This window comes from Cannabis sativa, chromosome 8 (assembly GCF_029168945.1).
Source record: "Cannabis sativa cultivar Pink pepper isolate KNU-18-1 chromosome 8, ASM2916894v1, whole genome shotgun sequence".
In the NCBI taxonomy this organism is placed as follows: domain Eukaryota; kingdom Viridiplantae; phylum Streptophyta; class Magnoliopsida; order Rosales; family Cannabaceae; genus Cannabis; species Cannabis sativa.
In genome coordinates this window covers 20,252,651-20,278,118 of record NC_083608.1, presented here as the reverse complement: position 1 = coordinate 20,278,118, position 25,468 = coordinate 20,252,651, and the positions used below count along the sequence as shown (strand labels likewise).

General features: G+C 34.5%; 2 protein-coding genes across 6 annotated transcripts; one reads left to right on the top strand and one right to left on the bottom strand.

The window, feature by feature from the left end:
* Window positions 1-4,257: 4,257 nt before the first annotated feature.
* LOC115699226 (serine/arginine-rich SC35-like splicing factor SCL33) lies at window positions 4,258-7,186 on the bottom strand. 4 transcript variants are annotated; one of them, XM_030626522.2, is made up of 6 exons: window positions 7,044-7,186; window positions 6,557-6,727; window positions 5,925-6,002; window positions 5,138-5,302; window positions 4,803-4,904; window positions 4,258-4,700 (listed from the first exon to the last, which is right to left on the bottom strand). In XM_030626522.2, the coding sequence occupies exons 2-6, from the start codon at window positions 6,706-6,708 to the stop codon at window positions 4,577-4,579; spliced, it is 621 nt and encodes a 206-aa protein (XP_030482382.2). In that variant the 5' UTR covers window positions 6,709-6,727; window positions 7,044-7,186; the 3' UTR covers window positions 4,258-4,576. The 4 variants fall into 4 exon arrangements, with proteins under 4 accessions (XP_030482382.2, XP_060958526.1, XP_030482383.2 ...); XM_061102543.1 differs by having other exon boundaries at window positions 4,258-4,685; XM_030626523.2 differs by having other exon boundaries at window positions 6,557-6,724; window positions 7,044-7,184.
* Window positions 7,187-7,354: 168 nt separating this feature from the next.
* Window positions 7,355-25,405, top strand: LOC115699204 (rRNA biogenesis protein RRP5). Of its 2 annotated transcripts, none has more exons than XM_030626493.2 (39): window positions 7,355-7,747; window positions 7,865-8,073; window positions 8,654-8,794; window positions 9,036-9,209; window positions 9,328-9,427; window positions 10,298-10,410; window positions 10,505-10,627; window positions 10,733-10,804; window positions 11,856-11,948; window positions 12,435-12,548; window positions 12,661-12,783; window positions 13,100-13,285; window positions 13,436-13,647; window positions 14,372-14,506; window positions 14,634-14,779; window positions 14,871-14,936; window positions 15,151-15,257; window positions 15,614-15,694; window positions 15,773-15,847; window positions 15,943-16,044; window positions 16,835-17,003; window positions 17,094-17,242; window positions 17,846-17,929; window positions 18,019-18,119; window positions 18,322-18,472; window positions 18,624-18,698; window positions 18,820-18,970; window positions 19,355-19,979; window positions 20,945-21,005; window positions 21,104-21,249; window positions 21,339-21,522; window positions 22,103-22,201; window positions 22,447-22,835; window positions 22,944-23,123; window positions 23,815-23,911; window positions 24,003-24,158; window positions 24,252-24,485; window positions 24,623-24,706; window positions 24,834-25,405. In XM_030626493.2, the coding sequence occupies exons 1-39, from the start codon at window positions 7,585-7,587 to the stop codon at window positions 24,942-24,944; spliced, it is 5,781 nt and encodes a 1,926-aa protein (XP_030482353.2). In that variant the 5' UTR covers window positions 7,355-7,584; the 3' UTR covers window positions 24,945-25,405. The 2 variants fall into 2 exon arrangements, with proteins under 2 accessions (XP_030482353.2, XP_030482352.2); XM_030626492.2 differs by having other exon boundaries at window positions 19,340-19,979.
* Window positions 25,406-25,468: the final 63 nt, after the last annotated feature.

Here is a 25,468-nt window from a genome sequence, read left to right as displayed (position 1 = left end):
ATAAATGATTGGCTCACTAAAAATCGGCTTGAACACGACCTTAATTGCGTGGAGGAAAAACGAGAGATATATTGGAAGCAAAGAAGTAGGGCTCTTTGGTTAAAACATGGAGATAAAAAATACAAAGTATTTTCACTTTAAAGCCACTTCAAGACGAAAGAAAAACACAATAGAGGGTCTCTTTGATGATAATCAACAATGGAAAACAAAGGAGAAGGATGTGGAGGATATTGCCATTTCTTACTTTCAGCAACTGTTCACCAAGAAAAATAATGGTATTGATATTGCTGATGTTCTCAGAAGGTGTGCCCCAAACCGCTTAAGTTCAGCTGAAAATGCTCTTTTAATGGAGCCTTTTACAAGTGAAGAAGTGAAGATGGCTATGTTCCAAATCCATCCTCTAAAAGCGCCTGGAAAAGATGGATTACCGGGGCTTTTTTTCCAAAAAAACTGGGATGTAGTTGGAAAGGAAGTGACTCAAGCTTGTCTAGATGTGCTCAATAACAATGCCGACTGCCACCAGATCAATGAAACACTAATTTGCTTAATACCAAAGGTTAAACAGCCAACAAAGATGTTCGAATTTCGCCCCATTAGCCTCTGCAATGTGATATACAAGGTGATTTCTAAATGTCTAGCTAATTGAATGAAACAAAGTATAAATTCGGTAATTTTGGACAATCAAAGTGCCTTCATTGGAGGAAGAATCATTCAAGACAATGCGATTATTGGTTTTGAAAGTCTCCATTGTATGAAGAAAGGTCATTTTGGTAATGGAAAAAAGATGGCAGTCAAGTTGGACATGTCCAAAGCTTACGATAGGGTCGAATGGAACTTCATAGAAGCAATGATGGGTCATTTGGGATACGATTCTCAATGGATTACAAAAATTATGAACTGCATAAAGTCAGTTTCATTCTCCATTCTCATTAATGGATCCATCAAAGGTTCCTTCCTTCCAGAACGCGGATTGAGACAAGGTGACCCCCTATCTCCATTCCTTTTCCTTTTATGTTCTGAAGGGCTTTCTTGTTTAATTTTTGAAGCCGAAAGAGCTGGTCGAATACATGGGCTGCGATTTGGTACTATGGAACAACGATTGTCTCACCTCTTATTTGCAGACGACAGCCTTATCTTTCTGAATGCAAATTTAGAAGACAGTAATGCCTTAAAAGAGGTGCTTGGCAACTATGAAAAGATGTCCGGACAATGCATAAACTTTGAAAAAACCGAGATGTGTGTGGGTTGCAAAGTTATTGATTCTGTGGTAACTAGCTTAGCCTCAAACTTGGGTGTTACTTTGGTCAAGCATCATACAAAGTACTTGGGTATGCCGACATTTGTTGGAAAAAATAAGAAACAAGTTTTTGGCAAGATCAGAGGAAAAATTGAAGCGAAGCTCCAAGGTTGGAAGATGGGGTTATTTTCTCAAGCCGGGAAAGAGATCCCAATTAAAGCATTCATTCAAGCCCTTCCTTGCTATGTCATGAGCTGCTTTCGAATTACTAAAGGAATTCGCTCCATGAAATTGAAGGGTTAATAGCTCAATTTTTGTGGGGATCAACAAAGAACAAACACAAGCTACATTGGGGTAACTGGAAAAAACTTTGCAACTTAAAAGAGCATGGGGGAATGGGATTTCGTGATTTGGACGATTTTAATCAATCACTTCTAGCTAAACAAGGCTGGAAACTCATACAAAATCCGGACTGCTTGCTTGCAAAAGTATTAAAAGCTCTCTATTTCCCGTCTGAAAGTTTTTTTGAAGCTAAATAAGGCCATTATAGGTCTACGGTTTGGAGAGGCATCCTTTGGGCAAGAGAACTTTTACGAAAGGGTACTAGGTGGTGTGTTGGCAATGGAAGTAAGATTCGAATCAATGAAGATCAATGGCTCCCTAGAAGCCAACCGTTTACTCTTCGGAGCAAGGTTCAAATCCCAGCTGAGGTAACGATTAATTCCTTACTGCAACCAGATGGAAATTGGAAAGAAAATGAAGTTAGAAGCTGGTTCCATAATGATGATATACCCTGGGTGCTTGGTATTAAACCTGCTATAAATCGGTCGGATTGGATTACATGGAGTCCATCCCCTAATGGTATATACTCGGTTGCAAGTGGATACAAACTTTGCTTCCAAAATCCGAATGTAGCAGAATGTTCTAACAAATCACAAATTAAATCTTGGTGGAAATTCATTTGGGGTTCTCATCTCACTCTGAAAATAAAGAATTTCATATGGCGGGTGTTTAATCATTGGATTCCCACAAAATTGGAGCTTGCAAAGCGAGGTATGGTTATTGATACTCACTGTGAACTGTGCACTTTCCAGAATGAAGACATATGTCATGCTTTATGGCACTGCCCGAAGGTCCAAAACATCTGGAAGTTGTTTGGTTTCCCCAAACTCATACCACTGAATCTCAAAAAAGCTGCTGATGTACTTTGGTGGCTGCATGAACATCTTCCTAAAGAAGAATTTTTCAAGTTCATGGGATTGACTTGGTTGGTTTGGCAAAGAAGGAATAACTTTGTCTTCCAACACAAAATTCTAGATGAAAAGATTTGGACATCTTGGGCTATGGATCTCATCTTTACTCACTTGGAGCCACACCAAAAAATCAGTAAAACTACTGCTATGAAACTAAACTCTGCTTGGATTCCTCCTCCACAGAACTACTTCCTCATCAATACAGATGCATCTTTAATTGCTGGACAACAGGGTTGTGGTCTTAGTGCTGTGATAAGAGACCCGAAGGGTGGTTTAGTGGTTGCTGCAACTTCCTTCATCCCTGGCTGCCTATCGGTTCTGCTTGCTGAAGCTAATGCCGTCCACTTAGGAATTCAGCTAGCTATCAGATGGTCAATAACAAATGCTCAAGTTGGATCCGACAGCCATTCTCTCATAAAAGCTTTAAATTCAGATACTTCTTATCTCACGGATTGGGGGCAACTGGTGCAAGACATCAAGCTTTTGAGAAACAAATTTCAGACCTTACAATTTTTATTTTTTACTAGAAGTTGTAATAGAGTTGCTAATAGTTTAGCTAAGTGGAGTCGTTTGACTCAAAAGTCCGAGATGTGGACTGATTTGTTACCAAATTGTGCTGCTGCTTTTTTAATAGCAAATGTGCCTAGTGTCGCTTAATAATATATTCTTCTTTCAAAAAAAAAAAAATTTAAAAAGTTAAATTAAAAAATTAAATTATTTTTTTCCTTGAAAATTTTCTCTCTTCCCTCACGCATCTCCCTCTGTCTTTTAGATTCTCAGCTTGATCTTATATTTCCATTTCCGTTCCTAACCCATATCTCCATCTCCAACGGCCACCATCTAAAGCCGACACAAAATACTAGTCTCCAACCCTGAAAATCTCAAGCCCTCTCAATTTTTCTGCCCCTATTATTCTCGTATTTGCAGTCGTTTTAGATTTATGATTTAGGATTAAAAGGCTTAAGAAATTTTTGAATTATTTTTAGTATTTTATATTTCTTTTCTATGATTTAAGGAAGACTTTGAGCATCATCAAAGTTTCCAAAATCACCATTTGCACATTCAATAAAATAGAATTTGAGGTTTATTTTTAAGCTTAAGGGACATTATAAGCAATTTGGATGTGAAGATCGAAGCTTAAACGCCTGGAACGAAAATTTTTGTTTTTGAGACCATTAATTATAGGATATTCATCAATCCGCTCAACTCGTCTGCACCACGAGAAAATACAGTTTGAAATTTTTGCAGTGCGATCGTGGTTTAATTTTTTTCTAAACCGCGTGGTGCGGTGCAGTTTGTGGTTTAAAATTGTTAATAAGTAGTTCAAACTACATTACATCGCACTTTATAAAAATATCAATTTTTATATTTATTTAAATTCACTATATGAAGGTCTAACCCAAAACCCACTAGTTATTGTATTGTTGAAATTTAATTTTTTTTTCATATTTATTTTCAAGCCTTATAATATTTTTGACAAGTGTTGCTCACGCTTTGTTGTATTTTCGATAAGTGTTACAATTTAAATTACTCCGTTGATTGCTATGTAAATTGTTATGTAAACTTCTATAAAAATACAGAAAAGAAAAAATCACTTTAAAGTGTAAAAATAAAAAATCTCCTAAAAAATTACATAAAAAATATTAAAATATCAAAATTTAAAATAATTTTATAACTTAATAATCAACCACACCGTGTTTCCTAGTTAATCAATATTTAACATGACTCCAAGTTTTTTGATAATTTGACTGGAAGATTATGTGCAACTTTCGCCAAAGAGAAATATCTTTTTATTTATTTATTTATTTCTCACATTAAGCAACAAGGACTATTGGAGCCTCGAGGAGGTTTTTCAGCGGGAGCACTTGAGCTTAAAAGCAAAACGAGAAAACATAGAGGAGTACTATCATTTCAAGTCAAGTAATAACTCCATCTCCATCCCAATACTATTTCAGATAAAAACCAACACCATCAAGATAACTCTTGGAACATTAAACTCTACTACACTATTTGAGAATCATAGCACACTAATTGAGAATCATCATAATCCATCTACAGTGACATTCTCTAAGCCAAAACCTTTGATCTATCGAGAATACTCAAGGCTGTGGCTGCGGCTCCTGCTCCTGCTAAAGCTGTGGCTCCTAGAACCATAAGGTGACCTTGAATATGACCGGCCCCTGTATCTTCGGTCCCTGGGAGACATTGACCTGCATTAATACATTAAGAAAAAAAAACACTTTAAAACACAAAACAATTTCTACTATCTATTATTTGACAGAATGTGAAAAACAAAAGATGAGTTGGCATACCTCGAGTAATGTCTTCGTCTAGGAGATGGGGAATAATAGTCTGGACTGCGAGAATAGGTTCGGGCATAGCGTGGTGATCGGGAATAGCGACTTGAAGACCGCCTAAGATCAAAATCCCAACGTGTGAGAAGAAATATAGACAAAGAATCAGATGCAGTGAGATGTACACAACAAAATGATACGCAAACAATATAAAAAAGAACAGCTGGAAATCATACTCTATAGACCACAATAAATGAAAGTAACAAGTTAATGTATAAGATGCATTGAAGAAAAAAAAAAAGAGGCAATCATGTTCATGTGAAAATTATTCCTTCGACAGTAAGAATCCTTACGTATAACGCTCTCTTGCTCTCATTTCAGATGGCTTCTTTCTGTTTTCTTCAGCAAATACTACTGTCAATTCTCGACCTCGAAGCACTTGCCCATCCATATGGTATTTGGCATCTGCAGCGTCAGCAGGGTCTATGAATTGAACAAATCCAAAGCCACGAGGCTCCCTAAAACAAAATCAAGTTTGGCAATCTCAATAAAATGAAAAACAAAGGCAAAAAACACATTCATACAAAAATGCTGATTACACCTAAATAGGAACATGATCCTGATTTGAGTGTGAAATGAAATGAGAATTATAATCTCCAGTGTTTTTTCACACTTTGCATAAGACAGACAACTGAAAACATCACGTGGCCGCTAACCTTGTTGGATGCTAAGACAAAATTGAGATGAAATTCTTCAAGACTTGAACTTCTTCTCATTATGTTTCAAATGCAACTTTCTTCATATCGTCAAGTACACTAAAAGAACCACTTGATCACTTTTATTACCTTGATTGCTCTCTTCAACACAACACTCTTTATTACTTCAATTGATGTCTTCAACACAATACTCTTACTACTTCATACCAGTCTTCAACACTTAGAGTAAACAGCCAAATTTCCATAAACGGATAATAGGTTATTAAGTATTAATAACTACAATCTTAGGGGCGACAATTATTCAAAATGATGTCATAGAACCAAACAAAATTCACAGTATCAAAAGAAAGTATTTTCTGATAGCAAAACAGAAACACTAAAATAAATACTCTTTTTGCAAGTGATGCATCATGGAAGGCATTACCCAGTATAGTAATCCTTAGGCAAGTAAATGTCCTTGAGGGGACCAAATTGCTCAAAAGGCCCACGCAGATCTTCTGGCCTGCAAACAATTAATGAATGGAAATTCCAAATTAGAGGCAAAATAGTAATTCCAGCTTACCTATGACTAAAATTCAACAGAAGATACTAACATAAGAATTGTTTCATAATTTCCATAAATTCTTGCCAGACTAACAAATTCTCAAGACATTTCAATCAGTAAATATTCATTCCCAAACGATTAAAAAATAACATTGTTTTGTCCAACAGAACATACTGACATAAGAATTGTTTCATAGCATCCATTAATTCGTGCAAGACTCACAAATCTCAATACGTTTCAATCAGCAAATATTCATTTCCTAACGATTAAAAAAATAACATTGTTTTGTGCATACTATACATAAGCCTTGTTTCATAACTTCCATAAATTCTTGCCAGAGGAACTCACAAATTCTCAAGCCATTTAATTCAGTAAATATTCATTCCCAGACGATTAAAAAGTAAATATTGTCCATGCAATTTAAAGTAGAAATTTGCAAACAATTTACAAACATGTAAGCTGGTATTCAAAGCAATACTTCTCAAAATTAGTATAACAAAAAATTCACGTACCTGCAGTCAAGGCGAAGATTGCGAACCAAAAGACTAGTAGGAAGATCTCTATCACGACCTCCATACCTACCCCTCGGGCTAGGGCTCCGACGCCTTCTACTGCTGTATCCTCTGGTGGGCGAAGGGCTGTAGCTGTAGCTTCTACCCCTCATTCTCAATCACCTAAAACTTCTATTATAAATAGCAAAAACTAAGTCAGAACAAAAATTAAGTTGAATTCTTTTCCTTATATGACACAAACAAGAAATTACTTTCCACAAACACCAACCAAACATACAACACAAATAAAAATTGAGAATATGAAATTAATTCTCATAATTAGATTAAAAAGAATGATCTAGCAAAGAAGAGTATAAAAACTAAAAGTTCAAAGATTCACACTAGGGTCTGTGGTTGAAATCTTGTCAAATTAGAGGAAGGAAAGAAAACGATAACAACAAAGGTCGATGATGAAAATTAAAAATGGTGGCAAGATTTAGTAATATACCTGATAAACGTAAATCGTAAGAGCTAGCTAAGGTTTGCACTGAGAACGTAATTTCTCCGAATTCTGGACACGAATCAAATTCTTGAAAAAACTGGTTCTTATTTTCCTTTTGAGTTGAAGAACGAGAAAATTTATGATTCGAGAACTTTCTACTCGTGAAATGTTCCAATAATTCTAACCGTTGATTTATATACAGTTCGACATCAAACCGGTGGTTATGATGGATGACTACAAAGATTCTCGATAACGGGCCCATTTCAGAGCTCGGAGCCCATGATAAATGGGCCCAATAAGTTTTGTCTGAAGTTACTGGGCTTAAAGAATCAAGGCTTAAACCCAGCTGAATAGCCCTAATAACGTCTCTGTTCCATCGACTATCGGCTTCGTTTTTTACTTCTTTGACTCGTTGCTCTAAAACCCTCCTAAAGCCTTAACCTTTACAAAACACAAAACAGAAGTAGACGAAACCAAACTGTAAGTAGGGTTTTCTAGCACACATTTTCTTTTATTTTCCGGGAATATTTATTTTTTTCCCGAGAAAATGGCTCCGCCTTCGAAGAAATTTCAGAAGAAGCCTAAGGATGCCACAAAGTTTAATAAATCTTCCAAGCCGGCGTTTAAAGCGAAGAAGGAGCAAAACGGTCCCGCCAAGTCTGAGGCCCTTGCTTTGCAGATAGAAGATGAAGTTCCTGATTTTCCTAGAGGTTAAATGATTAATTTTGTGCCATTTTTTTATGATTGTGTTTGATAAATGTGCAACAATCAGAAATTTAACTACCTATGCATTTTAGTTTGTGGTAAACATTTTTTTTTCTGTTTAGGTGGAGGAAGTTCTCTGAGTCGAAAAGAACGTGAGGAAGTTCGGGCTGAAGTGGATGCCCAGTTTGAGGTGGAAGAGCAGGAGCTGAAGACAAAGAAGAAGAGGAAGAATTTGCCGAAGATTAGTCAGGAAGAGGATGATTTGGGGTCCTTATTTGGTGGCGGTATTACTGGCAAACTGCCTCGATTTGCTAATAAGATCACTTTGAAGGTATAAAGCTGGATGCAGTTGTCACTTTTAAAGAAAAAAAGGAAAAACAACATTACATTGTCTTAAATTTTTCCTTACAAATTTGATACTGTTGGAGTTACATATTGACTTAGTTTGACTGTTTTCTTCTAAAAATTATAGAATGTAGTGCATCTTTATATAAGATACATACAGGGAAGGAAAACTTCAATGACTGATTGCGTATATTGGTTTAGCTTGTATAATTCTCCTTCTGTGATAAGAAACGAGAATTTTTTGAATTAGTGTCACATTTCTGGCCTTTTGTGGGTTACCCTGGTACCATTACATGTACTTTTTCTTCCATTTTTCTTTGGTATCCGTTTTTCGTGGAACATAATAATTTAACGCCACCTTTATTGGTAGTCACTAACTCAATACTATTGAGCAAGAATTCGCACAACATACCAATGGTTAAGAAGTGAAGAGTTATGCCAACTACGGGAAAGAAGGATTTCATGTGAAAATGAAATAATTATCGAATTTGATCATTGTTTTATGTCATATGCATCATACTATCATCCCCATCCAAAAATTGATGTGTTTTTGTTTGTTGTCACAGAATATATCCCCCGGAATGAAGCTTTGGGGAGTTATTGCTGAAGTAAATGAGAGAGACCTCGTAATAAGTCTACCAGGGGGTTTAAGAGGTTTAGTTCGAGCCTCCGATGCTCTGGATCCTATTTCAGATACCGAAGTTGAGGTAATACTAATAGTAAGCATGTAGTTAAGATATGTAATCTGTTACTGTTGTCATGACTCGTGGCTATAATGGCTCTCACTCATCAAAACTGTTATCTTTGTGTTTTTTTTTTTTAATTTACTTTTTTTTTTCCTCTTCTCTTTTCCTTCAACGTTGAGTGTTTTGTATAATGACTACTGTTGTTTATTGGTTTTTTTTTTTTTTTTTTTTTTTTTTTTTTTATGGTTTCTTCACTTTATAGAGCATAGCAGATAATGTGCTGCCCAGTGTCTTCCACGTTGGGCAAATGGTAGCTTCTGTGGTTTTACACCTGGATAGTGATAACAAAGAGAGTGGCAAAAGGAAGATCTGGCTTTCCCTGCGTCTTTCTTTGTTGCACAAGGGCTTCATGTTGGATTCTATTCAAGAAGGCATGGTATGTCAACCAAATAAGCTGGGATAGATATTTTGATAACTTTCTCTCATTTATATTTTCTCATGTGTTTGATACTTTGTGCTAATGATGAGTGGTCAACTGTTTTTCTTTTCTTCAGGTCCTCAGTGCTTATGTGAAAAGTATTGAAGACCATGGTTATATTCTTCATTTTGGTTCGACTTCATTCACCGGGTTCTTGCCTAGAGAGAGCAAAAATGGTAAACATAAGTTGAATAAAAAATTTAATTTTTGTTAAGTACTCTTCTTTTCTGTTGTAATTTATGTTACTTTGTTCACATCTATTGTTTTCATTATACAACGACTTTCAGAAACTAATAACATTGGTCAATATGAGTAACATTAACCAAATACACACAGCATGAACATTTCCCAGGACCCAGGGATAATTAGAATCAGTTCTCAACTTTAATGTGCATTTCTAGCTCTTATACATGCATATGACTTCTAATTAGTGAAAATGGAGTAAGTATCTCAGTAAAAAAAATGTAGTAAGTATGAACCAAGTAGGCAGCTCAATGATAAATTTAGGCAAGGTTCTCGTCAAAGCATTTACTTTTCATACATGCTGTAGCATTCTTTATGAATGATGTCTAGACACATGATGGTGCACAAAGGTGTAACGATATACAATGTGTCAATGTCTAGATTTCCCCCCTTTTAGTGTACATATGATCTCTTGGATTGTAGTTTCTTCCTAGAAAATTACTTTCAAATGATGGTGTTAACTTTCACCTCCAGAAATCTAGTATCTATCTTAGCATCATTGAATTTTGTGAAATGATCATTGTGATCGACATTGAGAGCTTCTGAAAGTATGTTAGACTGATCACTGAATACGTTGGTAATGGTCATTGAGATTTATTGGAAATTTGTAATTATGTTGTTGTTGTTTTTATTTATTTATTATTATTATGACTGTGTACTCTTATGATGTGATCCATTGCCAGTGGGCATAACATATATTCTTAATATTACATATTCCTTGGTATAAGCTTTTTCTTTGGTTTCCTATTAACCCCTTTTTAACTTTCACATTTTTATGTTATTTAATTTCAATGCCCTTGCAGCCAGCTCTGAGATTAACACTGGACAACTTCTACAGGGCATTGTTGGGAAAATTGATAAAGCCCATAGAGTTGTTTATTTAAGTTCTAACCCAGACACCGTGTCAAAATATGCGGTATGCCTATTATTTGAAACCTTCTCTTCTTTGTTCACAGCCTTCCTCTCAGTGTCGGGCTGATTATAATCTTTAATTGTTACTGCCCAAACAGACCAAGGATGTTAAAGGTATTTCAATTGATGTTCTTACTCCCGGCGTGATGGTTAATGCTCGTGTACAATCAACCCTTGAAAATGGTGTTATGTTATCATTTCTGACATACTTTACTGGAACTGTAAGTTTTATTTTCTCTAGTCACGTCAGCTACTTGAAAAAATAATGTTTCGATTGAGATAATGACTACAAGGTACATACATATTTCCTAATCTCAATTTTACAGGTTGATATGTTTCACTTGCAAAGTAGTTTTGCTACTTCAAATTGGCAGGATGATTACAATCAAACTAAGAAGGTAATATATTGATATTGCAGTATATTTTTATCTTAATTTTCTTAGTACTAAGATTTTTAACATTCGGTGTATATGGTTTTCTTTCTCAATAAAAGTAAGTGCAAGAAAATTCTTGTTTTAGGCTTTTATACAAGATCATTGAATGGTTTATTATGTGGAATGTGCATGCATTGTGAGATTAGGGTTGTCATGAATTTGTTATACACCATCTTATCCTTATAAATAGAATTTATCCATAAGAACTTTTAGTAAATAATGCATATGTATTTGGGTATTTTAGTATGACTACGCTGTGTGAGAGTAGCTTTGTTACGAATCCATTGCATCTTGAGTTGTCCTTATTAGTAGATTTTATTTTGTAGAAGAATGTGTTGTCTGATGCATATGTACACTAGGATGTTTTGGTATAAGCATGCAGCGTGAATGTTTTGTGATTGTCACTTTTTCAATTCATTGCATCTTGAGTTGTCCTTATTAATAGATTTTATTTTGTAGAAGAATGTGTTATCTGATGGATATCTACACTAGGATGTTTTGGTATAAGCATTCAGCGTGAATGTTTTGTGATTGTCATGTTTTTATTACACCATGCTATCATTGAAATAGATTTTATTTATAAATAACATGTTTCTATTGCATATGTGGTTGGATATTTTAGTACAGAGGCAAACTAACCTTACCTTGAAAAAGATGAAATGTTGTTGCCTTTTTGTAATTTGTAAAGTTTCTATTGCTTGTGCGAACAGCTTGTTTTTTTTTTCCTGGAACCATGGGTTATTGCTTATGCAGTTAAATGATTTGGCTTTAATTTATTATGTGGTTTCATGTCAAATGTGCTGTAGTTCCTTATATATATGTTCTGACCTTCTGTCTAGTTATGTTATTTAAGATAGTTCTATGATTGTGCCTATTTGTCTAGAGCTTGCACCAATTATAGATTTAGTTTATTTACATAGTATGCGAACTTGATTGAATATGTTTCCCTTTCCATTGAATATTAGTTTAGCTGTCAACTTTTATTTAACTAAAATACTTTTGTATTCTGTTTCAGGTTAATGCTCGAATATTGTTTATTGATCCTTCAAGTAGAGCTGTTGGTTTGACTCTGAATCCACATCTTGTTCAGAACATGTCTCCTCCGTCAGTAAGTTTTGAGCCAATTTACTTTACATGGCTTGCAATCCTTTCTTGTTTGGCATCCTTGTATGAAACATATTAATCCTTTTCCCTTTAAATTGAATTCCAAGAGTGATGATTTGTTGCTTCCCTTTAATATGAACTGTTGAGCCTCCTGGGAATTGTACTTTTTCACTGTTTTACTAGCTTACTAATACATTATGGATATGGAATTTAGATTGTGTTGTCACTGCTTGCTTACTATCTAACTTGCTGTTATCAGATATAGAATTATGAATGTAATATTTTCTAGGCCTAGCATTTCCTGAGAAGGTTTTTTATTATATTATATTCACCGGCTCAAAAATCAAAACTCCATTTGCTTAAACATTCTTTTCAGTTTTGCTTGCTCTTTCTTTGAGGGCTGGTTCCAGTGTATATACCACTCTCTATGTTGTCCAATGAAAGTTAATAATGAGTGATAAGAGTTTTGTATCTTATTTTTTGTATGCAGCATGTTAAAGTTGGAGATATATATGAAGACTTGAAAGTGGTCAGAGTTGATAGAGGGTTGGGTCTTCTCCTTGAAATACCAACCTCACCGGTTCCTACACCGGCGTATGTTAGTGTATGTGCTTTTTATCTCCTCTATTTCTTTATCTTTTGAAGATTTCTTTTGTGGCTTTGGTTGTAAAGATTTTCAGTTTTCAGTTCTTTAACCTTTTTATGGTTGATTTCAGATATCTGATGTGACAGAAGATGGAATTCATAAGCTTGAAAAGAAGTTTAAGGAAGGTAGTCGCGTCCGTGTTAGGATTCTCGGGTTTAGGCACTTGGAAGGGGTGGCTACTGGAACTCTGAAGGTTTTTTTTTTCCTCTGTTAACCCTTATTTTTTAAAAGAGAAAGCATGTAATATTACGGTAACAATCTGTCTTTAAGTTGTATAGATATATATGTGTGTAAGGTTGAAATATCAAACGTTATGTGTCTATATTATATTTGATATTGGTGAAGCCATCTGAAGAATTCACGCTGAATATGCTAATTGCTTTTGTTATTTTTGTCTTGTTATACAATTTATGTAGACGTTAACAGAGCTTTATATTTTCTCTCCCAATATAATGTGTATATATGTGTACTTTTTTTAAAAAATAAAATAAAATGTATAAATGTTATAGGCTGGTGCTTTCGAAGGGTCAGTGTTCACTCACTCTGATGTCAAGCCTGGGATGATTGTGAAGGCCAAAGTAATAGCTGTCGAACCCTATCAAGCAATTGTGAAATTCTCAGGTGGTATTAAGGCTCTTTGCCCACTTCGCCATATGTCTGAATTTGAACTTTCTAAGCCTGGAAAAAAGTTTCAGGTACTTCTACATTGAAAAATAACTAATATTTTATTTGATTTTATTCTAGCAGATTGTGTAAAAGTTCTCTGATACTGTATGAATGGTTCCTTAAGTTTGTTTATAAGTATTGAGCTATGAACATATATCCTTGTTTGAATCACTCGGCAGGTTGGAGCTGAGCTGGTGTTTCGTGTACTTGGTTGCAAGTCTAAGAGGATAACTGTTACACACAAGAAAACGCTAGTGAAATCTAAACTTCCCATTGTTAGCTCTTATGCTGATGCAATTGATGGATTAATAACACATGGATGGATAACAAAGATTGAGGAACATGGATGCTTTGTTCGATTTTACAGTGGTGTCCAGGGATTTGCTCCAAGGCTAGTCCCAATTGCTAAGTTTATACGTTTTTTGTTTGTTTGTTAGACTTACTGATTATTTTAGCGGTTTTGTATCTTTCTTTTCATAGCGTCTGTTGATGGTTACCCTAGCTATGGCTCGATATGTTAGACTGGGGCATATTCTTTGCATTCTATGATAAAAACCTTGCAATATAGTTTGTGTTCACATCTGCCTTTTCTAGCTCACTCACTATAACAACCTTGCTTGTTGAGAGGAATCGTAGTTATCGTTAGATATGTCAGAATGAGCTTGTTCATTGCATTCTATGATAACAATGTAGCAAAAAAATTGTAGTTTAACAGCATAATTTGTTGGAGCATTAAAAGTTTATGTTAACAGTTGTGTTTTCTAGCTAACTCAGTATAACATGCTTGCTTGCTGACAGTAATTGTAGGAGTTAGAATTTCACGTAATGTAAATCAAACTAGAAAAGTAAATGATATCCTGAGAGTTACTTTATCGGCTTTCCCTTTATGACACGCGGCTAGCATGGAAGATATCTTACATTAAATACTAGTCTTGCAGCTGTTTTTACCCTTCTAGGTACATACTAGTTGTTGTTAGAATGTAGGCATACAGAAGCTTTAGTTCTTATTGTGAATGAGTTTGGCTGTTCTTCTCCTGTTGTTGGAGCTACTGTAACTAACTCCATTTTTCATCTTCTTCTGCTGCTGTGGTTAATTTTTTCTCATTTTGAACCAGATCTCAACTCGGTTTAGACCCAGGGAGTGATCCTAGCTCAATATATCATGTTGGACAAGTGGTCAAATGTAGGATAATAGGTCCTGTTTCAGGATCAAGACGCATCAATCTTAGTTTCATAATAAAGCCTTCAAGGTTTGCTTCTCTACAGTGTAAATAATAGTACAATCTGGAAACTCCAACAGTTGTATGCCATTGAATAGCTTAAGAAGGGGGAAAATGTTGGACGTCCTGTGACAAGTCTCCTTTATCATGTTTTCAGGGTTTCTGAGGATGATGTTATCAAGATTGGTACACTTGTTTCAGGAGTTGTTGATGTGGTAACTCCAAATGCAGTAGTAGTTTGTGTTAATGGGAAAAATTACTTGAAGGGTACAATTTCAACTGAACATTTGGCTGATCATCAAGGTATAATATTTTTATCTATTTATGGTTGGAGCATTTTTCAGTCTTTTTCTTGTTTTGAATATATATGCTGATCGTATTTTTATCAATGTAGGGCAAGCTGATATGCTTAAGTCAGTACTAAAGCCTGGATTTGAATTTGATCAGTTGGTGCTACTAGGTAGAACAAAAGCTCTCTTCCTTTCCTACCATTCTTAATATTCATCTTCTACCACATTTTAAAAGGACTTCAAAGCATGTGCTCTTAAAGAAATTGACACAGGAACTTATATGAAATAATTGAAGGTTTTTTTCCTCTTTTACTGCACTATAAACTTCGTATGACTGACATTAATGTTAGATATTATCTTCTTTTTCATTTTGCAATAATGAAGATAATGAAAGCAACAATTTGAAACTCTCTGCAAAATATTCTCTTGTCAAGTCTGCTGAGCAGCTTCCATCAGAGATCAGTCAGATCCGCCCTAACTCTGTTGTCCACGTAAGTAATTGATTTAATTATGATTGTATGGTCGTCTAAATTTTCTTTGTTGGAACCACATCTAGTAAAAAGTATAAATATTCAATGTGATATTTCTTTTGTTAAAAAAAAGTTTGATGCAGGATTATCAATTGGAATTCGAAATCTAAAAATACTATTGTTTCCTGACTAAATCATAAACATTGAATGTGATATTTCTTTTGTTAAAAAAAGTTTGATGCGGGATTACCAAATGGAACTCGAATCTAATGATACTATTGTTTCCTGACTAAATTAAAGTTTATAATCTCATTAGGTGTCTTACATCAATTTGGTTTTCAGTGTTTTTTATTTACAAATCTTTATGTTTGAAGCAGGGCTACATCTGCAACCTGATTGAAACTGGCTGCTTTGTTCGCTTTCTTGGTCGTTTAACTGGTTTCTCTCCTAGAAATAAGGTTGTCTTCACTTTATTTTAGTTTTCATCATTTCCTTTTAAGTGATGAGCGGGCACTCAAATGCGTTGTGTTTTTTAGGCAACTGATGATTACAAAGTCAATCTTCCTGAAGTCTTTTACATTGGACAGTCCGTGCGCAGTAATATACTCGATGTTGGTGACCTCTTTGAGATTATATCATTCTGAATTGTAACCTTTCAAAACATTTTATGATTATCATTCATCATCACATTGGGTTTATTCTGCAGGTTAATAGTGAAACCGGTAGAGTAACAGTTTCATTGAAGCAGACATCTTGCTCTTCAACAGATGCATCATTCATGCAAGATTTCTTTCTTTTGGAGGAAAAGGTAAGCTTATTTGATGCTATTGGATATTCTTGTTAGCTGAAGCTTCTGTCCTTTCTGTATAACTTCAACACAGTCTGAGGTTTGAGCCCTCTGCGAGTGCTCACAAAAAAATTCTGTAGTTTCTAGGTATATAAATATTGTTGGCCTGGGGAGCCTAGTTTCTTTTCTTTCTTTCATTTTTTTAAAGAAAAATAAAAAATAAAAAGGAAAAGCTTTGAACAAGTTGTTATGTCAATATAATTGTATTGTATTATATACCTATACTTGCGTAACTATGAACAAGTAAGATGTTATGTCAATAAAATTGTAGTGTATTATATACATATACTTGCGTAACTATGGCCTGGTGTTATTATTGCTGGATACATTATTCAGATTAGATAAAATCTTCTAATATGCACCCATATACTGCTTGCTAAAAACTTTTTATTCTTCACGTACTACTTACATAAGAATTCTAATGTCTAGCTTTCATTTAGGATATTCTTAAGATTACCTTGCTAGCTCACAAAGACACGTATCATTTCTCAAGTATAAATGGACTATATCGTTTTTCAGTGTTTATGTATATTATTTGATTGCAGCAAATTAGCAATACCTTTTGATTTTTTTCCTTGCTTTCTTTCTTTCCTTTCCTTTTTTTTTTTCTCTTTTTGCCCTGCGATCAGGGTGATAATTGCTTTTTTTTTTCCTTTTTATTCAGGGACTTAATTCTACATTACTTCGTCAAAGTTTAGATTTATGCATATTATAGTTTTGATCATGTTTTTTATATTATTATTTATAACAGATTGCCAATCTACAATCCTTGGTTTCCAATGGATCTGAGTTAAACTGGACTGAGGGATTTAACATTGGCTGTGTTGTTGAGGGAAAAATACAAGAAACAAAGGATATTGGAGTGGTTGTGAGCTTTGACAAGTATAATGATGTCTTGGGTTTTATAACCCCCCATCAGCGTAAGTTTTCTTCTTTCACTGGGCTGTCATGGTGGTGTGTTGATTTGTTCTGATTCGTGTTGTGTTTCTTTCTCTGTATGAATTTTGCAGTAGCTGGTATAATAGTAGAGACAGGCTCCATTATCCAGGCAACTGTTCTAGATGTTTCAAAAATAGAGCATTTGGTCGACTTGTCTCTCAATAAAGAGTTCATTGCCAAAAGCAGAGAAGAAAGCTCTCACAGCCAAAGCCATAAAAAGGTTTAAAGCAGTTACATTTTGTCTATTTACGTTATAAAAAAGGCCTCAAACCTTATGCCTTAGAAAGGCTTACACCTCACATATAATTCTTATTTTGGGCCTTTATTTGTGATTACCAAAACAAAACTAGTCTAATAAATATTGCATTATTATGTTTGGTGCAGCAAGAGTGACTCCTCTATCTAAGTACTGGACTTAGAAATTGTGCCTAGAGTAGTAATTTATTCATAAAATCTAAGTGTTAGTTAGAAAATACCTCGTGAAATTAGGCTGCTAGTTCAAGCATTTAGTAGATTTTATATATGTATATAGTTTATCATTTGTTTTATGTTATTATTATTTTTGTTTATTAGTGTTTAAAGTTTATAATTTTAAAAAAAAAATTATTTCAACATAGATTTGAGGCATATGCCTCACCTTATCAAGGCAAAATGCTTTGATGCTTACGTTAGCTTTTTTAAATATTGCATTGATCTTGAATATTTTTCTTTCGATATTTGTTTTCTTCATGTTTCTATTCTGATCTGTTGGTGGCTTAGACTTTCTTTGTTCATTTTGGCCACGCTTTACTCTATTGTTAATCTAAAACTGTCTGAATTCTAGAAGCGTAAACGACAAGCATCCAAGGACTTGGAGGTTCACCAGACAGTTAATGCTGTTGTTGAAATTGTCAAAGAAGATTACCTGGCAAGTCTGCTTTATTTGTTTATCTTTTTTAGTCTACATATCTATATTCTTCAACCCCTTCTAAAAATGTTTTATAATGCCCATTTTAGGTTCTCTCAATACCCGAATATAATTATGCCTTAGGATATGCATCAAAATCTGACTATAATGTCCAGAAGTTTCCTCATAAACAATTTCTGAATGGACAAAGGTGCGCTCTATTACTTTCATCTTTTGAAACCACAGCATATGACTTTCTGAACTATTTGACATATTTTGAGTTCAAAACTATCCTCTTGTTCTCGAGTCCTTTTCTGTGTACTTGATTTTGATGTATGAATGTACATATCCAATGCTGAATATGAATGACATGATGACTGGCTTGCTACATGTAATTGTTACACTTCATGCAGTGTTGTTGCCACTGTTATGGCTCTTCCAAGCCCTTCAACAGCAGGGAGGCTACTGTTGCTTCTTAAATCGATCAGTGAATCTGAAACATCAAGCTCAAAAAGAGCAAAAAAGAAGTCAAGCTACACTGTGGGATCTCTTGTTCAGGCAGAGGTAAGTAAACATGATTCTTTCCCTTTTTTTTTTTCTTTACCAGTTGGCACTGATTGATTCTCAATGAAAGTACAAAGAGTTGTTTTTCTGTAGCTCAATGTACACAAATAATTATTAGAAGATATTTTTATGTCATTCTGGTTCTTCCCAGATTACTGAAATCAGGCCACTTGAACTAAGGTTGAAATTTGGAATTGGACTCCATGGGCGTGTTCACATAACAGAGGTAAAACCTCTTAGCATTTGCTATTTTTGCATTTTTATTGATCTACAATTATTTAAATTCTCTTCCATCTTATTCATGTTCCTTTGTCACTGGTTGATCAAAAACTATGTCCTCTGGGCAGGTAAATGATGATAATGTTTCAGAAAATCCATTTTGTAACTTTAGAGTTGGGCAAACAGTGAATGCACGGATTGTTGGAAAGGCTAATAATTCAGATAGCAAAAAGAATAGCTACCAGTTTGATCTTTCCATGAAACCGAGTGTTCTCTCAGGTAACATAGATATTGAGATTTTTGTGCAAGGTTTTTTTACACTTAATACTATTTTATTGTTATTTAACACTAGTATATTAAGTTATGTCTTTTGCTATTAAGCAATTTATTTTAAAAAAATAACTATTGTTGACTCAGATCAGAGATTCCCTAGTTGTTTCATCCGCATAAATGCTGATCTGGCAGATAAATGCAGTTATCTTTAATTGGAGCTTTCCTTTACTGCTTGCATTACTTTTCCTAATCTGTGTTTTTCTAATGGATTTTGGCTATAAATAAATATATATTTATTGTTAATTATTTTTGCCAAATGGTATTTAATGTGAAATTCTATCACTTATACTCTCTTACATTTAAATTTAAATTCAGGCTCCTATGAAACAGAGGAGAAGCTTATGATTGAAAAGTTTGATTTCTCTTCTGGACAATTTGTCACTGGTTATGTATATAAAGTGGACAGTGAATGGGTGTGGCTAAATATATCTCGACATGTGAGAGCTCAACTATTTATTCTCGACACTTCATGTGAGCCTAGTGAACTTCATCAGTTCCAGAAGCAATTTCATGTGGGAAAAGTTGTATCTGGTCATGTATTAAGTGTTAACAAGGATAAAAAGCTATTGCGGCTTGTTCCACATAGTTTCCCTGATAAAGCTTCAGCTGGAGTTTCAACGATAGATGATAAACAAGCTTCCGTTTCAAATGAAAATGTTACTGCTCATATTTGTGAAGGATGTATTGTGGGTGGCAGAGTATCCAAAGTACTTCCCGGTGTTGGTGGATTAATTGTGCAAATTGGTCCTCACACGTATGGAAGGGTTCATTATACAGAACTTACTGACTCATGGGTGTCAGATCCATTGTCCGGATATCATGAAAGAGAGTTTGTCAAATGCAAGGTCCTTGAGATCAACCAATCTGCCAAAGGAACATTTGAGATTGATTTATCATTAAACTTATCAACGAAAGACATTATTTCTCAACGTCCAAATGATTCTTGCGAAAATATGTAAGTTATCTCTGTATTTCAATTTACTTATTAATGTATATATGGTGCATAATATGCTTATTTAGGGTGACATGATTATATACATTGTACATTTCCATGTCATATAATATGGAAGTGATAAATGAATTGTTTTTTCCTCTCTATTTGATACTTTTCTTTTTCAAATTTTCATTGTTTGCATCTGGATTCCAAGAATCACTTATAATATTATTAAATTGTGAGATATTTTAGTGGAGTCCACATGTCAAACACTCTTATAGAAGAGAATGCATAAATAGTATTGCTTGCACTTTTTCTTCAGTAGCAGCATTATACGTTGAAGACTTGTAGTCTTTAATTTGTGTCTCTATGTCATGGTCTAGACTAGAAATCTTTTAGAAGAGTAGAAATCTGTCTTGTCTTGTCTTAGTTGTTTCCGTGAAATTAATTTGGTGGTTGCTAAATGAAGAAACTCTTGAATATTTTCTTAGTATAATAAATCAAGTTCTTAGCTTCTGTCTGGACTTCTGTGGCAATTGAATTTAAGGATTAAATAACTCTTTACTTGGAAAAACAGTTTGTTTAGTAATGTTTACAATTGTTCCGTTTCAATTTGTTCAAGTTTTGGGGTTTTTTGTTTGCAGCTCAATCTAATTTAGTTTTTTTTTTTTTTTTTTTTTATTATTATTATTATTATAATTACTATCACTAATAAAAGTTTAATACATATATATACCATTCAGTTGTTAATTTCTTTCATCTTCATTTGGCTACTAACTCACTGGTATCTATACAGGCCCACTGTAACCAAATGTGTGGCAGAGGTTTTTTGTTTTCATTATTCTTCAAAGATTACCTTATTGTTTGCAGCTCAATCTAATTTAGTTTTTTTCTAATTAACAAATAAAAGTTTTAATACATAAATATACCATTCAGTTAATTTCTTTCTTCTTCATTTGGCTACTTACTCTCTGGTACCTATGCAGGCCCACTAAAACCAAGTGTGTGGAAAAGATTGAAGATCTTCATCCTAATATGGAGATACAGGTGCTGTAAAACATCTCTTCCTTATAAAATACATGTATCATGTATTGCCCTACAATATTATGCCGATGTCATCTTAAATAATTTATTGGGCTTTTCAGGGTTATGTTAAAAATGTTACTCCAAAAGGTTGTTTCATTTTTCTCTCCCGGAGACTTGATGCCAAAATTCTTCTTTCAAATTTATCTGATGGATTTGTTGATGACCCTGTCAAAGAATTCCCCATTGGTAAACTTGTGACTGGCAGGTAAGTCAATTTCTTCATCTGTCAGTTGTCTAAAGTTCTTTCTATTAGCAGATGAATACGGGTTGCATTTATTAAGAGTTTCGATACAGGATTTTATCTGTGGAACCTCTATCAAAGCGAGTTGAAGTTACATTGAAGACCATGGGTGCAAGCAGTGGACCAAAATCAGATATTACTAATTTAAGTAGCCTGCACGTGGGAGATATTATTTCTGGCAGGATTAAGTGGGTGGAGAAGTATGGTTTATTTATCTCTATTGACAACACCAACCTGGTACAGGATAAGTCACTTTTGCATAATTATAATTGTGATTTGATTCCTGAAAATGGGCATTTAAAATTTACCTGAAAATGAGAAAGTAATTCTGTGAAGTCAACATGTGGAAATTTATTTGCACAACCAACTTATTTGTTTTTGTTTCCCCCTATCTTGCGTGGGTTGGAGTAAATCCTAAATGAAGATCCATGTAATCAGAGTGTGTAATCTGGAGGATCTTATGATTCTGTAAACTATTTCTTGACCACTGACCAATGCCATTTTGATATATCACTTTTTCCTCATATTAACTAACTTTGCATCTCCATTGACGTTTCCTTGTCCAGCCTACTCCTTCCAGTCTTTATTACCTAGCTGGAAGTATTCCCTAGAATTATTTTGAAACAAGATTGTTTCTCATAGAATCAGATAGTTTGTAAAGTCACTTAGAATTGTAATAGAAATGGGAATCTGTTGGATTGCTCTACGTACAGAGCAATACAGTGTGTGGAATTCGATTGGGGTTGCTTGTTATTTACTATGTGAAATGCCTTGATGTGTTTCTTTTATTTACTTTTAATTTTTCTTTTATTTTCAGGTTGGATTGTGCCATATCTCAGAGCTTTCAGATGACCGTACTGAGAATATTGAAAGCAAATACAAAGCACGTGAGAAAGTGAGAGCAAAAATATTGAAGGTAAATCTAATTCTCATTCAGGCTTATGATACATCAGTTTCTATGCATTTCGACATTTGTGTTTTACTTGTAGTCAAGATAGGAATCGTTTATTATCTAACCTGATCATTGTAGAACTAATGTCGGTCCTGCTATGGTTTGGATTATCCAGAATTGCAATTTAGATTTGGTGGAAAATGATTGTATGATATTCAATAAAACAGAATGTGTTAATTTTATGTTCTGACAATATACTTTCGGTTTAGGTGGATGCAGAAAGAAATCGAATCTCTCTCGGAATGAAGAATTTCTATGTTCTAGAAAATGATGATGCTGAGGAATCTTCAGACCAAGTGGCTGATGCAACCATTAACAACAGTTCTGTAAATGATACTAAGTTGGTATCATTACCTGAAAGTGGTTTTCAAGGAATCCACAATATGGATGTTGAATGCCCAAGTTTAAATTTGGAAATCCCCATTCTTGCACAAGCGGAATCCAGGGCTTTTGTTCCTCCACTTGAAGTGGCCCTCGATGATATATACCAGGAAAATGTGGATGGTATAACTATTCAAAATCAAGAGCTTATAAATGTTACAGACACCCTAGATGAAAAGAGCAAGAGAGAAGCAAAGAAGAAAGCAAAGAAAGAGAGGTTATTTTAGTCTTCACATTTTTGTAGTTTTTTCCAATTGAAACTTCTCCACCCTCCCCAAATCCCCCTATTTATTTTTACCTTTAATATTGAAATATTTTTGTGCAGGGAGAAAGAAATTAGAGCTGCTGAAGAAAGATTACTGGAAAATGATATGCCAAGAACTGCTGAGGAATTTGAGAAACAAGTTAGAAGTTCTCCAAATAACAGCTATTGGTGGATAAAATTCATGGAATTTGCTGAGTCAACCATGGCAGACGTTGAAAAAGCTCGTTCTATTGCTGAAAGGTACTCTTTCAGCCCTTCAGCCCAAATGTGCATTGCCTTTTGCTATTTCACCAGAATCTTGCTTAAATTTCATTTTTCTCTGATGTTTGAATAAATTCTAAGTTTAGGTCTTTTTTTCACGGCAGTAACACATCTTCTGTTATTATTTGTTTCTCATCCTAGGCTATCAGATATCATCGTCTCTCTGTACAGTTACATATTATGTATTTTTCTAGTTTAAGATTTTCAAGTAAAAGACCTTTGATATAGAGTAATCTACCACAATAAATGGTTGGCAAGTAAATTCATTGTCCGGCTTGTCCAGCTGTGAAAAATTAATACTGTTGTTAAGTTTCGAAAACCCAATAAGCTGTCCTATAATTCACTTCACACTAAGCTTACTTTAATAATAAGAAAACTATAAGCACTCTTACCCTGCCTCTCACAGAGCCTTAAACATGGTAATCTGAAAATAATAATAATAATAGTAGTAGTAGTAATAATATAATCCTTTTAAGTTTGTTGTTGTCTCTCTTCTCTTCCAATTGCATTTTTCATTTTGTATTTTTTTTTCCTTTTTGTATTTCTCTTACAAATGTAGCAAATTGCAAATTATAATCGCCAATTGTCTTAATATTCTTCCCCTCTTCTTAGAACTGAAAGGTTACTCTCAGTTGACTCTTGTCATTTGACGTTGCTTTGTCTTACTTAGGGCCTTGCAAACAATAAATATCCGAGAAGAGAATGAGAAGCTCAATATTTGGGTGGCTTATTTTAATTTGGAAAACGAACATGGAAATCCTCCTGAGGTAACATCATGTAAAGTTGACACTTTGTAGTTCCACTTGTAATTTGTGTTACATCGGTATTAAGATCTCTTAAATTGGATTTTTTTTTCAGGAGGCTGTTTTGAAAGTATTTCAAAGGGCATTGCAATACAATGATCCCAAAAAAGTTTATATAGCACTATTGGGGTTGTATGAAAGGACAAAGAAACTTGGGCTAGCTGATGAACTTGTTGACAAGATGACCAGAAAGTTCAAGCAGTCATGCAAGGTATTATTGTATGAACTGTTAATGCTGTTATTTTTTCCATTCAGAAAACCAAATTCATAAAAAATTAAGCATCGATATTTTGTGGAAATTTAGGTTTGGTTACGGCGGGTGGACAGGCTCTTGGAACGACAACAGCAAGATGCAGTTCAGGCTGTTATCAATCGAGCGCTGTTAAGCCTTCCACGTCACAAACACATAAAGTTCATCACACAGACGGCTATTCGTGAGTTCCACCGTGGTGTTCCTCATATGGGAAGATCCATGTTTGAAGGAATTTTGAAAGAATATCCCAAGAGAACAGACTTATGGAGCATTTATATTGATCAAGTAAATCCCTTTCAAAGTTGACACAATTACATTATTTCCAAGCTTATCAAACTGTGGGATGGCAACATTCTAGTGTTACTTGTCTATTCAATTTCTGTTCACTGTAGAAATTACATTCTTGTGTCAATTGCTTGCAGGAGATTCGACTTAAAGATGTGAATGTGATCCGTGCTCTATTTGAGAGGGCGACTTGTTTGAGTCTTGCACCTAAAAAAATGAAAGTATGTACCTCTTATCTTTTCCTTTCAGCCAAATATTTCGTTTCCTCGTTTAACTTACTGTTATTGAATGTTCGTTTCCTCGTTTAACTTACTGTTATTGAATGTTCATTTCTATCTGATTTTATAGTTCTTATTCAAAAAGTATTTGGAGTATGAGAAGTCTCTTGGTGACGAGGAGAGGATTGAGCATGTCAAAAAGAGAGCAATGGAATACGTTGAGAGCACACTAGCAGAGTAAGCGTCGCGTTGTTCATGTTCGTTGAGGTAAAGTTAAGTTAGTCTCTTCATGCGTGGGGCACAGAGAGCGCAGAAATTTTCCCTGGAATACAAGTTTTTGTCGTTTTCGGGTACGCACCACACCTGAGGATTCTGGAGTAACATATACATCCCTTTTGGATTTCGGAGATCTGCTACATTTAAGAATCTTCAATACAAAGTGGGGTGTGGGGAATGTAGAAAAATCATGATTCCAAATGAAGGTGTACTTTTGGGGTTTGACCTATTTATTTGGAAGAAAAATTTTGACACCTAAATTCACTCTGTAAGACATTTTTACCCTTGGGAATTATCAGGAGTATATGATCAGTATTTATTTCTTGTAATGTATTATCTTTTGTTCTACTTCTGTATTTGTACAGATAAAGGCATTCTTTACAGAACTAAAGCTTTTTTTTGTTGAAATAAACTCGTGTTTCTTAATTGAATGCATTTGGCATCTTTTAAAATTGATAAGTACCAAATTAATTTTCTAGTTGTATTATT

What these genes read in the sequence shown, in the direction of transcription:
- LOC115699204 (XM_030626492.2), top strand. Translation starts at nt 7,585, where the DNA reads ATGGCTCCGCCTTCGAAGAAATTTCAGAAGAAGCCTAAGGATGCCACA. An exon ending in GCCCTAACTCTGTTGTCCAC is followed by an intron (nt 15,258 to 15,613) that starts GTAAGTAATTGA and finishes TGTTTGAAGCAG; the next exon opens with GGCTACATCTGCAACCTGAT. An exon ending in GATCTCTTGTTCAGGCAGAG is followed by an intron (nt 18,473 to 18,623) that starts GTAAGTAAACAT and finishes GGTTCTTCCCAG; the next exon opens with ATTACTGAAATCAGGCCACT.
- LOC115699226 (XM_030626522.2), bottom strand. Translation starts at nt 6,708, where the DNA reads ATGAGGGGTAGAAGCTACAGCTACAGCCCTTCGCCCACCAGAGGATAC. An exon ending in CCTAAGGATTACTATACTGG is followed by an intron (nt 5,303 to 5,924) that starts GTAATGCCTTCC and finishes ATTTTGTTTTAG; the next exon opens with GGAGCCTCGTGGCTTTGGAT. An exon ending in AGACGAAGACATTACTCGAG is followed by an intron (nt 4,701 to 4,802) that starts GTATGCCAACTC and finishes GTATTAATGCAG; the next exon opens with GTCAATGTCTCCCAGGGACC.